This window comes from Felis catus, chromosome D4 (genome assembly GCF_018350175.1).
Source record: "Felis catus isolate Fca126 chromosome D4, F.catus_Fca126_mat1.0, whole genome shotgun sequence".
NCBI lineage: Eukaryota > Metazoa > Chordata > Mammalia > Carnivora > Felidae > Felis > Felis catus.
In genome coordinates this window covers 85238736-85254584 of record NC_058380.1, presented here as the reverse complement: position 1 = coordinate 85254584, position 15849 = coordinate 85238736, and the positions used below count along the sequence as shown (strand labels likewise).

At 55.1% G+C, this 15849-nt stretch overlaps 1 protein-coding gene across 2 annotated transcripts in view; it reads right to left on the bottom strand.

Moving 5' to 3' along the window:
• The window catches only part of LMX1B (LIM homeobox transcription factor 1 beta), an 80122-nt gene extending 78765 nt beyond the window's left edge, over window positions 1-1357 (bottom strand). Inside the window, exons 1-2 of one of the 2 annotated variants that reach the window (XM_003995881.5) lie at window positions 1150-1357; window positions 138-324 (exon numbers count right to left, since the gene is read on the bottom strand). In XM_003995881.5, coding sequence (XP_003995930.1) covers window positions 138-324; window positions 1150-1288 — 326 coding nt within the window. In that variant the 5' untranslated portion in view covers window positions 1289-1357. The remainder of the gene's footprint in view (window positions 1-137; window positions 325-1149) is intronic. The other variant, XM_003995882.5, reaches the window with a different exon arrangement.
• Between the last annotated feature and the right edge of the window lie 14492 nt (window positions 1358-15849).

Sequence of the window (15849 nt, the reverse complement as noted above, 5' to 3'; positions counted from 1 at the left end):
CGCAGCCCTCGGAGCTGACGGGCCCAGCGGCGCGCAGAGCCACCAGTTGGGCTGACACGGGCCTGGCCTGGCAGTGGGGGCGGCCGGGCTCGAGTGCCGGGCGGCGGCGGGGAAGGAGGAGGACGAGAGGCGCTTACTGTTGGTAGTCTTGTTTGCAGTACAGTTTCCGATCCCGGAAGTAGCAGCTGGTGGTGAGGGCTTGCTGACACGCCGCGCACTGCAAACACTCCTCGTGCCAGGACGATTCGTTGACTCGCATCAGGAAGCGGTCGGAGATGGGCCGCTGGCAGCCCTCGCAGACGGCGGGATGCGGGCAGTCGGAGCCTGCAGCGCACAGGGCAAGAGCCGGGCCGTCAGCGCCGACCAGCCTGGCGTCCCGGCCGCGCGGTGCCCACAGCCAGGGCCCCAAGCGCGAAGGCAACCCGGGAGCGCCGCCCGCCGCCTGCGCTCCCCCGGCCGCCGCACCGGGGGCCGGGCAGCCTCCGCTGGTTCGTCCCAGCCCGCGGACTCCCTCGCGGAGAGGCCGCGGGTCTCGAGCCTTGGCTCGGCGCTGCAACTCTCCCTTCCTCCGGAGATCCAGCGCTTGGTGTTACTACATACGAGAACCCGGCAAGGCGCGGGGTAGCCGGCTGGGACCGAGGCAGGCGAAGTGAGGTTGGGGCGCTTGCTGGCTGACACGCCCCACGGTGGCATTCATGGTCTTCTGCCCCTAATCTCCCCAAAACCCAGGTGGCCCAAGGGACATTTTTCTTTTAGAGGCGCCTTCCATCAAGCAGCCTGGCACCACTCCCAAGCTTGCTAAGGTGACTACTTGGGTCTTCCATCACCCTTGCCGACCGCCTCCTGCCCCCTCGGGAGTGGCAGCTCCAGCACCAAGGCCCAGTGAGGATGGCGGGTGGCAGCTGGAGCTGTCCTGGCCTCCCTCCTCCTAGGTGGTGCTCCTGCAAATCTCTGTCCCTCCAGCATGCCTGTTTAGGGGTGCCTGTTGCCCCTCTAGCGATCACTGCAGGAGTCTAGTCTGTGTCCCCCGCACCCCCATGTCCTGCAAAACATTTCCTTATTCCGTTGGTCTAGACGCCTGTGTCCACCTCGGGAGGATGCCCCTGTCCCCTGCCCATGACCACTCGGGCGTTCTGACCCCGCACTCACCCAGCAGCACCCCCAGAGTGGCGGGCCCGGGGCGCAGGGCGTGCTCCTCCATCTTGATGCCGTCCAGCATCTTGGCGCAGTCCGTCTGCCCGCGGGGGAAGCACCTCTCCAGCGACTCGGGACCTGTTGCTATATCCATGGGACGCGGGGCGCGCCGCGGGCCCCGCCGGCCAGGGTGCTCGCCGGCCCGCCCGCCTGCCCGCTCGCCGCCGCCGCCGCGGCCCCGGAGCCGGGGAGGCGCGGCCCCCGCGGGGTTGGGGCTGCGGCTGGGGCCGCCGGCCGCCCCCGGCGAGCGTGGAGCGCCGACGCGCTGGCCCCGGGCCCCGGCGTCGTGCGGGCGGGCCCGGGCGGCTGCAGTCCGCGCCGCGTTCTCCCGGGCACTCGCAGCCACGCGCGCCGGCTCCTCTGTCACCTGCTTGTCAGCCCCGGAGCCGGGCTGCGGCGGCGGCGGCAGACGGAGCCGCGGGGAGGAGACGGCGGCGGCGGCGGCGGCGGCGGAGGCGGCGGGCGGGGGAGGGGGCGGGGGTGCAGGGGCGGCCCCGCGGACTGGGGGGGCGCGGGCGGCGCAGCGGGGTCCCGGGCGGGGCGCAGCGGGCCGCGGGGCTCCAGGCGCGCTCCCCGCACTACTCCAGTGCCATGGTGCGCCCGAAGAGCCGCTGGGTTTAGAGCTGGGGCAGGCGGCGGAGGGATACTACGGCCGGGAGCCGCCTCACCCCTCCTCAAACTTCCTGACATTTGAACTCATTGGTGCGCCTCGTATCCCTGCGCCGGGATGAGCCGGCGGCTCCACGTCAAATAGTGCCGTCGCCGCCCCCCCACCCCCCGCGGGAGGGCTCCCCGCGCCCCCAGCTTGCGCCCCGCTCCGCGCCTGGCCTGGAGCGCGGGCCCCCGGCGCCCCAGCCAGGCCGAGCGCCCGCTGGCCTTTTGCAGAAGTTTGGGTCACCTTCGAAACGAATCCTTCTGCCCCACCCCTTTGAAAAATTGATTTGGGAGTTGGGGAATGAAGGCTTTCTTTTTTTCTTTCTCGCTTTCTTTATTATTAATATTTTGTAAAGCTTCAGCGCTAAGCGGAGTGGCCCCATGCGAGGCCAGACTGCGCGGACGGCGGGGAGCGCAGCGGCTCCACCAGGGGAAGGCGCCGGCCGGGAGTGGCCGCCTGGGGACCCCGTCTGTCGGCCGAGGTAGGTCGCTCCGGGCTGAGTTGGCGTCCCCTGGGCGGCGGCGCCTTCCCAGGGCCGTTTTGGTCCGCGGAGGGGCTGGCTGCAGGATTGAGGGACGGAGACCGACAGGAGGGAAGGGCTGCTGGCCCGGGACTGACCAAACGGGGGGTCCTGGCCCAGGGAGAGGGGCATTGGGTCCCGGATTGGGGGTTGGGGGTGAGGGGTCCGGAAAAGATTCAGGCGTGGCAGGGATTGGGGGGAGGGGTAAGCGAAGGTCCTGAAAGTGTCCCGGAATCAAGGATGGGGAACACTGGGCAGGCGAGGAGGGTCAGGCCCGGGTTCAGGCAGGGAGAGTTTAGAGGACGATTAGGTCTGAGAGAGGGGTCCCGGACAGAGGCGGGGGCATTGAATGAGAACCTGGCCTCGCGGGATTTCTAGTTGCACGGGTAGAGGGTGGTGGCCCGGAGGTCGGTAACTGAAGGCCCAGGACGATGTGTGTCCGGTTGCTCGATGCAAACGGGATTGGCCGCTGGGATAGGCTACTTTTGGTGACGGAGGGGCCGGGCTAGGGGTCTGTAGGCCGCACCTGACAGGGACAGCGCCCTGGCCATATTGGGCAAAGTGGGCTTTGGCGCTGAGGAGTAAAAGGCCGGTAAGACCGAGCAGCCGCCTCCCGCGCACGCTGGGCCTGGCACCCACCCCGCCTGGCACCGCGCTCGGTGCGCAGGCCGCTGCGTTTGGCTGCAGGGCATCGCGCCTAGGCTGGCCGTGTCTTCGGCTCCTGGGTCTCCACCAGAGGCGCGGCGCGCCCAGGAGCAAGGGGGGCAGGCGCGGGCTGACCCCTCGAGCCGCTGCGGGGCGGCCCCCGGCCCCTCCCGGAACGGAGCAGCGGTGCGGAGCGGGGCGGGGGCGGAGGGCATGGGAGGCGGGTCCCCTGACCCCGCTGGAGGCGAGAGGGCGGATCGGATTTGGAGCCTGCCAGAGGCTTGGTCAGAAGTGGCCCCCTATGCCGCGGGGCCCCGCGGAGGGGCCCGGCTTTGTGGAGGATTAGATAGCTCCCGCCCCACCCCAGTACCTGCGTGTGTGTCGGTGGGTATCTGTGTGTGTCTGTGCGTGTCGATGCTCCCGCCTCGGAGTCTGTTGCATGCCTGTGCACCGTGTCTCTGTGCAATGCACTATTTATGTGTGCCCGAGACTTTGTGGGTTTGGAGTGTGTGAATCTGTGCATCTGGGTGTGATTCCCACGTGTGTGTGTCTGTGTGTGTGCGCGCGCGCGCATCTGCAGTTCCTAACATGCTTCTGTATCTTCTGTGTTTTTGTAGGTCTTTGTGTGTGTCCCCGGGTCGTTGTATGTGGGTGCCGACGTCTTTGTGTGTCTCTCAACCTCTGTATTGTGTCTGTGGGATACTTTTCTTTTGTGTCTTCCGGTCACCTTTGTGTGTCTGAGTGTATCTACGAGTTTCTGGATGATTCTGTGTGTTTGCTTGTATCTCAGAGTTTTGGGGGTTTTTTTTGCGGGGGTGGGGGGCGGTGGTTGTGTCCGTCTGTGTTTGCGAGCGCGGTTTCGTGTCTCCGTGTATTTCTCCGCGTCTTTGTGTGTCTCTATCCAGCACGGTGGATGAGTGGATGTGTAGCATCTTCCGCGCTCCCTTGGTCCCTTGTTCTTGAGCAGCCTGTAAGGCCCTGCGCTCCCGAGTTTGGGCCTGGGCCTGGGCCGCCTTCCTCGGGCATCGGGGGCGGGGGCGCGGCAGCTGCGGGAGAAGCCTGGCAGGCAAAACTCGGGCGCGCAGAGCCTGGTGCAGGACAAGCAGACCGACCGGGCGCATTCTGCCCTCTGCTGGCAGCGTTACGTCCCTGCACCCGATGCCTGTAGGCGAAAAGGGTCCTGGTTCCGGGCCCAGACCCTTGCCTTCTCCTTCAGAGCACACTTGGGAATACTTTCCGGTCTCAGGCCTGGCACACTCACCCCGGAACCACACTCTGGGAGCAGTGTTCCATCCTCCTCTCCCTGTCTCCCCACCTTGCCTGTGACGGCCTCTTCCTCTGCACAGTTCTCCCCTTAGGCCAAATGGGGCCCTTGTGGCCCCACCTCAGAGGCTTCTCTGACCCTGAGGCTGGTTCAGGAAGAGTCAGAGCCCCCGACTGCGGGGGGGGGGTTGGCGTTCCCGGGGCCACCCAAAAGCCACGTCTCAGTGTAGGAGGACACGCCAGTCGCCCAGCTCTGGCACCCCGGCTGGTCTGTCCCGGGGCGCACAGAACCTTGGCACATCACGCTGGCACGCCCGCCTGAGTCCCAGCCCACACCACCGGGGCCGACATCGGAAAGGCCAGGGATTGTGCTTAGAGCCACTCTCGGCTGCCAGGGTGCAGGCCAGACCCAGGCATGGGCTGCTCTTTCTGCTCTGGCAGTGGGGCTGCTCAGTCCACAAACTGGGGTCCCTCTCCATGTGCTCCCTGCCCAGTGACTATTCATCCCCTCGCCACACCCCCACAGTCTGGATCACCATGTAAGTCCTTTTCTTTGCCCTTTGTCCCTGCTCCCAGCGTCCTTCTTTCCCCCAGCTGAGTCTGCGGTCCCAGGTCCTTGGCACACAGATGCGCAGAGCACCCAGGTCTCTCTCAAGCACAATCTCGGGGCCTGCCCTTCCCACCGCTTGCCCTGTGGAAGTGGCTAGCTGGAAGGGAGTGGCCTAGGCCCTGAGGCCGGTACTGCCCTTAGGCAGTGAGCAGCACCTCGCTCAGAGCAATGGAGCCCACTCCTTCCGGCACCCACTGACACCCCCTAGGCGGTTCAGTACTCACAACGCCCGAGGCCGCCCGCACCCAGGCGCTCCGGCTGATCCGGGATTCTCTGTGGCTTGGACTTCAGCCGTAGAAACAGCTTCGGATTTTCTCCACCTAAGGAAAGACCCAGCCGGCTGTTTGGAATCCCTTGGAAGGAAGCAAGAACCAAGAAGGAAGCTCTAGGTGGGAGTCCCAACTCCCCCAACCCTGCGGATGCTTCATGTCCACGGAGCCCTTCCTTACACCCCCTTGCTCCTCTCTTTAGGGGACTTGCACTTTCTGCGCCTGCCTGTGCTACTGGCCATCCCCAACGCGGCCCTCTGGCCACCCCCTCCCTCCCCACGGTGGAATTCTGTCTGTCCTCCTTGGGCTGTGCTTCTGACCAGAACTGAGTGGAGGGAGAGGTCCCTTCCCAGTTTACAAACCCAGCTAGAAGCAAGGGCTGGGACTCAGTACAGGGCAAAGCCGGCGGAGTGCCGCGGAGCAGGAAGGCGCGGAGGGGGGAGCTCCACGGGATGCAGGATTCCAGCATGCCAGGAGAGTCAGGGCTGTCCGGGAGGCCAGAGCGCTCAGACCTGTCCCACGCTGCCCCGGCACCACTGGCCCCAGCGATCCTCAGATATCCGGGAAGCACACTGGACCAGAGCCACCCCAAGACTCAGCCTGGGTTGGGGGCCGCTAGTCCCTGGCGGCCGCTGGGATCCGGAGATCCGGGAGCTCTGGAAGTGGAGCAGGACAGCAACATCAGAGGTGGAGTGGCCTGGCCTTTGGAGCCAGTGCTAACCACGCTCTCTTCTGAGCTCTCTTCCGAGCACCGCAGCATGTTTGACCCTAGGACACGTGTGGCAAAGGCTCAGGCACTTCTCGGCTAGCAGACAGAAGAATGCATGTAATGGGCAACCCGGTCACCTTCCCACAGCCCAGAGGAAAGTGTCTATGATCTTCCTGTGCCTGCGGAGGGCTCACGGAGCCCCTGAGCCAGGTGGAAGGCCAAAAAGAGGAATGACTGGGGGCAGGGTCAAACTGGGGTCCCCCAGACTCAGGGCTGAGAATGGGTTCTCACTCTCCCATCTGGGGTTTTCTAGGCTAGTGAGAGGGAGGTGGCAGGGGACAGGATTTTAGGCAGAGTTTGCTGGTGAGACACAGGGTGTGTGGCTCTGAGACTGTGTGCTGGTACATGCCTGCATGCAACGAAGAGGACTGTCCGAGCCCCAGCAAAGTCTTTCTGTCCTCCTGCAGCCCAGCCCCTCCTCAACCAGCTGGTGGGGCCTCTGGCCACAGACCCACGACTTTTCAGTGCAAAGTCTGGGTCATTAGTCCTGGAACTCCTCCCGGAGGGTTAGGAGATCAGGCTCAGATCTAGAGGCTTCTGTCTAGGGCTTGGAGAAGGACAGTGCCCTGGCCAGGTGGTCCACAGCTAAGGTCTTCTACCTGCGGGCAGTGCTTCGGAGCGGTCAGAAGCAGGTCTCGGAGTTACCAAGGTCTGGTTCAGGATCTGGCTGTGGGACTCCGGAAAGTCCTGCCTTTTGTTTGCACCTCAGCTTCCTCATCCGTAAAGGGGGCATAGTAATAGCTTCTGTCCCACAGGAGTGTTGAGAGGATGAAATGTTAAGTTCTTACCACGGTGCCTGGCACATCGTAGGCCTCTAGAAGTATTTGGTGAATAATTGGATAAAAGGGAGTCCGTGGGACTTGGGGAAATCACAGCTGTCTCCTCTCCCAACCAGGACCTGAGGGGGAAACAGGCATGCTGAGCTCAGCCATTGATCTTCCTTTAGGGCAGGTGAAAACTCCCATCTAGGCAGCTGTGGGCGGGGCACAGGAGATTCCCCAGGCGGTGCCCAGATGCCCAGGACAGACAGCCTTCTCCAATTGCCCTGGCTGTGGGGCCTGGGCCTGAAGTGCCTTTGGAAGGCAACAGAATGAGGGGGTTCAGCCTAGTGCATCAAAACTGACCTGTAGGACTCTCCAGGTGCCATTTATATTTATTTTTTAAAAGGCACTTTCCTCAAGAATCTTTGCATTTCTTGCCAAATGGATGGGCTGGGTTGTTTCAGCAGCCCATCTAGAACCAGGGGCTTCCCCTACCAAGGACCTGAGCCAGAACAAAGGAAAAGCCAAGGACTGAATTTGGAGCCATAAAAGCCCCATTAGGACACTAAGAATAACTTGCAGAGAAACATTTTATATGAATTGGACACAAATTCACAAAAGCAAGAAAGTTCATTGGTCTCCACCCTGAGGGTCCATGGCTGGGGAAGGGGGCTGGGTGTGATGCCGAGGCCAGCGCCCATCCTATTTGATCTTTATCTCAAATCCACTTCAAAACGCTGGGGATTGGCGGAGTTGGAGGTTTGCCCCTTCCTGTAATTATTTGGTGTCTAGTAAAGTTTTTATGAGTGTCTGTGCAAATAAATGCATTTGATGTGCATTTGTTTTGGCTAGTGCCGCTTTATATAGGAGGCGTGTGCGTCTTCTGTTGGCCCTCAGAAAAGAAAAGAATGAGAGTGAAAATAAAAATAAAGCCAAGATATCCGGACCAGGCAGAGGGGGCGGAGCGGGGGGCAGTCCCACGGCCAGCCACCGGCCCTCTCACGCAGGGGCTCGTGGGCACTGGGGCTGCTGCTTATTGGGTTTCTAGCCGTTGGGTTCGCTGCTGCTCGGGACTAGGAGCCGCTCAGGGCTGGGGGGAAGGCTCGGTGAAGTCCAGATTCTAGAAAGGCTTTTTTGGAAACAGAACTCTGCCTGCCTTTTGATTACTGTCCTCTGGGTATTCTTGGTGAAATAAAATGAATAATAAATCAGGGTGTTTGGCGGGGGGCATTGCTTGATCATTTAAGTGGCAGAGTATGCCTATTTCTCTAGAATTTGAGCTCAGCAGAATCTGGCTGAGAGGCAGGATGAACAGGGATGTGGCTTCCTGCTCTCTCCAGACAGGGCAGCTGGGCTGGGGCGGGATGGGTGTTCTCCTGGGTGGCTGGGAAAGCAGGGGTTCTCCGTCAGGGTGAGGAACCAGTTCAGGGTTTTCAGGTGCCCTTGTTCAGCTGGTGCCTGGGACACAGCCTGCAGGTGCATCCAGTTTGGCCCCCGCTGTCTCTCCACCCAAAACCACAGCCTTGATTTATTTGTTCTAAAATTGTTTTAGCATTTTTATTGAAGTGCAATATACATATAAAGAAGCGCACAAAGCATGAGAATAGAAAGCGGACACACTTGTGTCCCCAGCACCCAGATCAAGAGATTATTTCCAGCTCTCCAGAGTCTCTCCTTCTGCTGCCTCCCAGGAATGCCACACCCTTCTTCCCAAGGAAACCACTATCTGGGTTTCTATCACCGTATGTGAGTTTTGCCACTTTTTGAATTTTGCATAAATGGAATCGTACAGCGTATATCCCTTACCATACTTTAATCCTGAGATTTTAGGTGAAAATACAGGTTTTTTTCTCCTGAAAAATCAGAGGTCTGATCATCTTGGGTGATTATTCCATTCCAGCAGGGTGACGACAATGTGGGGCTGAATTGTGTCTTTCCCCCCTCCCCCTGCCACAGGACACCCGCCCTCTTCTGTTTACCAGGGGGCATTCATGTTGTAACCCCCGATGTAAGCCTATATAGCTCCTTTCCCATCTTCAATTCCTCCTCAAAAGGAATCGCTTTATGTATGCTGGGGAAGTGCATCCAGAATCTTCTCCCGTCCCAGTCCCCCCATCTGCATCCAATACTCTCTGAGGTAGAAATCCTGAGACCTCTTAACAGGTGAGGAAATCAGCACTGCAGAGAGGTGAAGTCACTTACCCGGGGTCACACAGCATTGAAGTGTCAGATTCTGGATTCAAACCTGGACTGGCCGGACTCCAAACCCCGGGCTCTTGTCACCTCCCCACACAGCTCCCCTGGGCATCCAGGCCCAGGCGTGAACAATCCCCTCCTGCCTCCTTCCAGCAGGGAGGAAGCTGGACTTTTTCCAAAGGAAACGCTGGGAAACACAAAACCCAAAACAGAAAACAGGGCAGGGATGGTTCCCAGGCCCCAGCAGCCTAACCTCGGGTGATGCAAGTCTAGTCTGGGATGAGCTGGTCTGGACTGGTGCGGCCTCCCCAGATGCATCAAGGGAGGGCGGTGTCATGCCATCTGCTGGGAATCTACTACATGCCGGGCACTTCCTTTGTGGTGTTCCTGAATACTCACAACGCGCCCCACTTCACAGATGAGAAAACTGAGCTTCAGAGAGGTCAAATGTCTTGCCTGAAACCACAGGTGTACGAGTGGCCATGTTGGGTTTTGAATGCATTAATTGTGGCTTCAGTGTCTTTGTTCTCCCCCATTGGTCTCACTCTGCTCCTTGGCTCAGGCCTCTTATCTGAGCCACCTTTACTTTGCTGTTATGATGGAGGTATAACCTGGTGCTTCCTCTTGGGTGAGCAAAGATTCTGGAGTCTGGCTAGCATGGTTTGGGGCTTAGTTTCGGGAGCCACAGGGTGGTTCTCAGGGCCTCGGTTTCTTCAAATGGAAAGTGGGGAATGATATTACTACTTTCCATTATGATTTGGAGGTTCAACAAGATCTGTGGGCCTTTGAATCTGGGAGAATTGGCAGCGGCCTGGTAGAGAGGGCAAGAGGGTCATTGGGGTGCAAAGATCCTGAGGCAGGAAAGAACTTGGTCCATTGGAAGCATGTGTGACCGGGTGGGAATAAGGACGTGGTTGCGGGTGCGGGCAGGAGTCTGACCACATGGCATTGTTGGTCATGATGAGGAGTATAAACTTGAACCGAGGGCAGTGGGGAGACACGGGAGGGTTAAAACAGCATGGTACCACGGTCAAGTTTGATTTCTTTTAGGAAGGTCTCTCTGGCTGTGATGAGGGGTGAGACCATAGGCAGGAGGCCGAATGACGAGGCCTTTGGGTCTCAATATCCCTTTTGTGTGGAATGAGGTTGGGCGGTCCACAGAGCAGACCTTATCCTCTGATTTCCCATAGAGGTTGTGTTTCCAGATTCAGGGTTTCATGTTACACAGTTATTCTTTCTGGAATGTGTCCCCCAAGCAACCCCGCTGGACCCTCCGTGGAAGGAGGGGCTCTCCTCAGTGCAATTTGCACATTTATGCAAAAAGGAGAGCGTATCAGTCCCAGGGCTTGGCAGTATTCGGTCTGAGACAGTCCAGCAACCGACAGACAGAACAGCTTTTCAGGAATTGGGACAGGCCGCGAACATCGGTCATAACACTCATAGCAGTGACGATAGCAATTCACCCTTATCGGTGACTCACTGTACCGGGCCCTTGGTGAAGCCTGCCACACCTGTGATCTCATGGAAGCCTAAAACAAGCCTGTGAGGCAGCTGGTATTGGTGCCCATTGTGCGGATGGGGAAAGCGAGGCTCAGAGTGGGGGAAATGCCTTGCTCAAGGTCATTGAGCGGCCGAGCCAGGCCAGTAGCTACTGCCCTTATGCCCAGCAGGCGCTGGGCAGCCTTAGAAGTGTGGTGAGCTTGGCATGCTGTTGAGTTCTGTTCCAGACAGCCCTAAAACTGTTCCCAGTGTACAGAAAAGCCCGAAAATTCCATCCCAGCGTCCTGGCTTCCGCCTACACTTCAGCCCACGCAATCTGCCTGGCAGAGCTATTCTCCCTGGAAGAGGTTTTCCAAACCCAGGAAAAGCTTCCAAGTCTAGAATCCTCCCAGGGGCCTCCAAGGCCTCCTGGCCTGTGTCCACTTCCCTGGCTTCATCTCTACCTCCTTCCCTGTTACTCTCTGTTACTCACCAAGCACATTGTCCTTGTTTTAGCTTCTCAAACAGCACACACCCTCTCCTGCCTGCAGGGTCTGAACAGGCTGTTCCTTTTGTCTGGAAGGCTCTCTCCGCTCCCTTATCCTAGCTTCCTCCTGTTCACCCTTCCTGCCTCAGTGTAGACATCACCAGAAACCTTCTTTTGCTTCCTGGACCAGCTTGGGTTTGTTTACCTCTTCAATGTTTTCAGCAACATGTATTTCTCCTTCGTGGTGAGATGGAAATTTCTGTCTCCCCGTCCTCCCCCCCCCCCCCCCACGCCCTCTGAAGTCGCAGGGAGAAACCCAGGAAGGGTCAGGAAGGAGTGATGCAGAGGGCACCACTCAGTGTCAAAGCAGTGGAAGCAGAGAGGGGACAAGTGCCCTTGAAATATAACACGGTTCGCATTGTGCTCGCTCGGTGCTTGGGGGTCTGCCTCTCCTGTGTAGACCAGCTGAGGACTTGAGGCAAGAAATGAGTTCCCAAGGCATGGGATGAGTCTCACTGTTGGTACTGAATGATCCTCTCAGTTCCTTTGTCCCCCTCACTGCCTTCGCTTCTACCCAAGAGCACTAAGGATGGGATTGGAAATGCTTGGACTCACAGCCCATGCTAGAGAAGATACAAAGGAAGACTTGGGCCTGCTAGATTCTAGGGGAGGGTGTAACAGTCTGGGGAAACTGAGGCAGCAGGGAGTTGGGGATGGAGAAGAGCTAAGAGGCCTGGGGGATCAGAATGAGAGAGGGTGAGAAAAAGAGAGACTGGTCTCTGGGGATTCTTGATGACAGCCATAAAGGCAGCTCCTGGGGGCCTTGTGATGGCCTCACACAATGCAAAGTGACAAGTGGATGTGGCCAGGGGACTGGTCCCAGTCATAAGCACCCAGTGCCTGGCGGTGACTGTCAGAATCCACCCTCAAGGCCTCCTTGTCTGCCACGTATGAGCAGAGGCCCCACAGGCCAGCTTCCCATGGTAGGAGCTCATCGTGGGGCTAACTGGAAGGTGACAGCCCCAAGGGGACCCTGCAAAAGGAAAACTGTTTTCAGGGCATTGGGGTGGAGGAACAATTTTAAAAATCTGGATTTATTTCTCGGAATTTCTGTTATGTATATGTATACGTTATGTATATGTATCTTATCACAATTAAAAATAATAACAAAAAGAAAGTAATGCAAGAATTTGAAATTAAGTAGTCTCAGAAATTCCAAGAAATAAATCCTAATGGGTGTGAGGAGGTATCTCACTGCAGTTTTGATTTGCATTTCCCTAATGAATAGTGACGCCGAGCATCTTTTCATGTGTTCACTGGCCATTTGTGTATCTTCTTTGGAGAAATGTCTATTCCAGTCTTTTGCCCGTGTTTGGTTCTTTGTATTGTTGAGTTGTAGGAATTCTTTTTTTTTTTTTAATGTTTTTATTTATTTTTGAGAGAGAGAGCGTGAGCAGGGTAGGGGCTGAGAGGGGGCAGACAGAGGACCCCGAGCTCGCTCCGTGCTGACAGCAGAGAGCCCGAAGTGGGGCTCGAACTCACAAACCATGAGATCATGACCTGAGCCAAAGTTGGATGCTTAACTGACTGAGCCACCCCAGTGCCCTGAGTTGTAGGAATTCTTTATATATTCTGGATATGAACCCCTTATCAGGTATATGATTTGCAAATAATTTCTCCCATATGGTTGGGTTGCCTTTTCATTCTGTTGATTGTGCACTTTGGTGAGCAGACGTTTTAAATCTTGAAATCTGATTTATCTATTTTTTGCTTGTGTTGCCTGCATTTTGCCTGCATTTTTGAGTCTCTCTCCGCTGTCTTTACTAAACCACTTTTAAAGATGTCCAGCATCATTTCCCAAAGCACTTGTCCCCATTGCTAAGTTGTTTGACATGCAAATTCATGTGTGGTGCTGGAATTGTCTACACCACAAATACCTATTTGCCAAACATTATACGATTAGGTTATACTAGTCGGTATAAATTCATAACCCGTACAGTTTCTATAATGCTTTATTAAGTGGACCGTAAAAGGCTTGTTTGCAACAGTATCCAACCCCTGCCTATGCAAGGCCACACCCACAGGAGAAATTCCAAAGCTACACAAAATTACTTTATCTCTTTTAGCCCATTGGTTAGGTTACTGTGATTAATATCCAGAATGAGCACGAGTTGCAGCCGTGTTTTAGGATTATGCATCTTTTCCAAATGGCATTGCATTGGTCAAAATGAAATAATTGAGCGAGTGCCCCATAGGGGCGCCTGGGTGGTTCAGTCAGTTAAGTGTCTGACTTTGACTCAGGTCATGATCTCATGGTTCATGAGTCTGAGCCCTGCATTGGCCTCTGTGCTGACAGCTTGGAGCCTGGAGCCTGGTTTGGATTCTGTGTCTCCTTCAATCCTTGCCCCTCTCCAACTCATGCTGTCTGTCTGTCTGTCTGTCTCTCTCTCTCTCTCAAAAATAAAATAATAAAATAAAAAAAGGAAGTGCCCCATAATACAAGCTAGTCTGTAAAGAAGCAAATATAAGGAATAATTTTGGGGGAAAGGCCCTACTTTATATTCTGGCTATATAATAATGAACACAGAATAGCAGTAACAGCAGCAGGAGCAACGACAGCCACTGTGTGTTGAGTACCACTCCAGCCCGGCACTGAGCTCAGTGCTTCACACACATACCCTGAATCCACACAACAGCCTTATGAGGAAGGTACTCGTATTGTTCTCAGTCTACAGATGGGGAAACTGAGGCTCAGACAGATGAAGGCACATGCTGGGAGAGCTGGGATTTGAACCAATGTCTTTCAGAGCCCAGACTCTTAATCATTACATGACCCTGCTTTTATCCACCTGGCTCGTACCCGGCCGTGAGCACCCAGTGCTGCACATGACCCAGAAAGGAGCCTGTCCTGAAAGGTTGGGTTTATAATGTTCCTACTTCACTCTTGCAAAGTTTGGCTCCAGTGCTGGGGCCCAAACCCAGCTTGGTGCCCTCTACCCAGTGGTTGGCGGTTATTCCCAGGGTGCAGGCTGATGGGGAGAGAGGGCGTCACCCGGGCGCACCTCTGCTCCAGCAGGTTAGAACCAACTCATCAACAGACACTTAGAAGGAAGAAGGAGGATTGGAAAGAAAGTAGCCACTCAGGCCACGGTTAAGGTGACCACATAAAAACATCAGAAGCACAAGAGGTCCCGCCTCTGCCTCGGTTGAGAGATGCTTTTTTATTTTTGGTATTTTTTTTTTGTTCTGGAAAATCTCAAACATATACAAAAATCGAGAGAATAATGTGCCAATGGATTGTTTGGCAAATCTTCGACTCTATGATATTTCAATCATAACTATTTTGGTATATCTTTCCGAATGATAAGGATATCTTAAAAAAAGATTGTGGTTATAATGTCATTATCACACCTGGAGGAATTGTTGTCATTTCACACATCTCGTCAATGTTTACATTTCCCTGATTGTCTCATAAATGTTTTTACACCTTATTAAAAAGACCATATATGTCTCTTAAGTCTCTTTTAATCTGTAGTCTCTCTCTCTCTCTCTCTCTCTCTCTCTCTCTCTCTCTCTCTCTCTCTCTCTCCTTTGCCCTCTTTCTGTCCTCACATCTGTACCCTTTTCATTTATTTCTTGAAGGGACCTGGTTGTTTGTCCTGTAGGGTCGTCCCCCCCCCCCCCCCCCCCCCCCCCGCAATGTGGGTTGTGCTGCTTGTGCAGTTCTCTAACGTGGTCCTCTGTCCTCTGTGTTCCCTGTAACTAGATCCAGAGGCTTTATCAGATTCCAGTTCAATTTTTGACCATAATACTTCACAGGAGGTGTTGTGTCCTTCGGTCAGGAGGCCCATAGTGTCTGTGATCTCCCTTTTTGTGACATTAGCAGTTGTTGATAGTCACTGCCTAGGGTCGCTGTTTCATTAGGGATGGCACAATGATGACCTTCTAATTCTATCTTCCTTCTTCATTTATTCATTGGAATGCTTGTAAAAGGGGACTTGTCACCAACACTTTCATTACCCTGAGGTGCATGACATCCTGCATATCACTCAGTATGTACAATGCCTTGATTCTGTAATAGTTTTCAAGTAATGATTTTCTTTTATAACATCCTTGGAGTTATGTTCTTATTAAGCTTTTTAAAGTATCATTATGGACATAGGGATTCAATGTCATTTGCTCTTTTCCATCCTTTACAATTCTTCTTATTGATGCCTGAATGATCTCATGTGGCCAGAGAGAGCCTCTTGGGTTGGCCCCGAGGCCTTTTGACGTCAGAAGACTTTTTTTTTCTTTTTTAAGTAATTTCCACATCCAGCATGGAGCCCACTCAGGGCTTGTACCCATGACCCTGAGATCAAGACTTGAGCCGAGATCAAGAGTCAGGTGCTTAACCGACTGAGCCACCCAGGCACCCCCGACCCCAGAAGACTTTGATAACTTCCTTGCTTTTTTGGAATAGCAAGATGCCCCAGACTCATCTTGTATATTTCCCACCTGGACCAGCTATTTCTCCAAGGAGCCCCAGCTCCTTTGAATGGGGAGTGGTATTTAGAGATCATAATTGAGGTTTAAGTGATGCTCATTGCTATTGGGTTGGTCATTGTTTCTGGGCATTTTTAGTGGACAGAGCTAGGAAATATGTTTTTTTTTTTAAGATAGAATATATTTTGAGTCATAATTGGCAAACCACAAAAGCAACCAAGATGCCCTTCAGTAGGTGTACAGATAAACTGTGATACATCCATACGGTGGAATGTTAGTGCTAAAAAGAAATGAGCTATCAAGCCATGAAAAGACAGAGAGAATTAAATGCATATTGCTAGGTGAAAGAAGCCAATCTGAAAAGGCCACATACTATATGATTCCAGCTACATGACATCCTGGAAAAGGCAAATCTATGAAGATGGTAAAAAGATCAGTGACTGCCCAGAGTTGGGAAGATGGGGAAGGAGAAAGGGATGAATAAGCAGAGCACAGAGGATTTTAGGGCAATAAAAC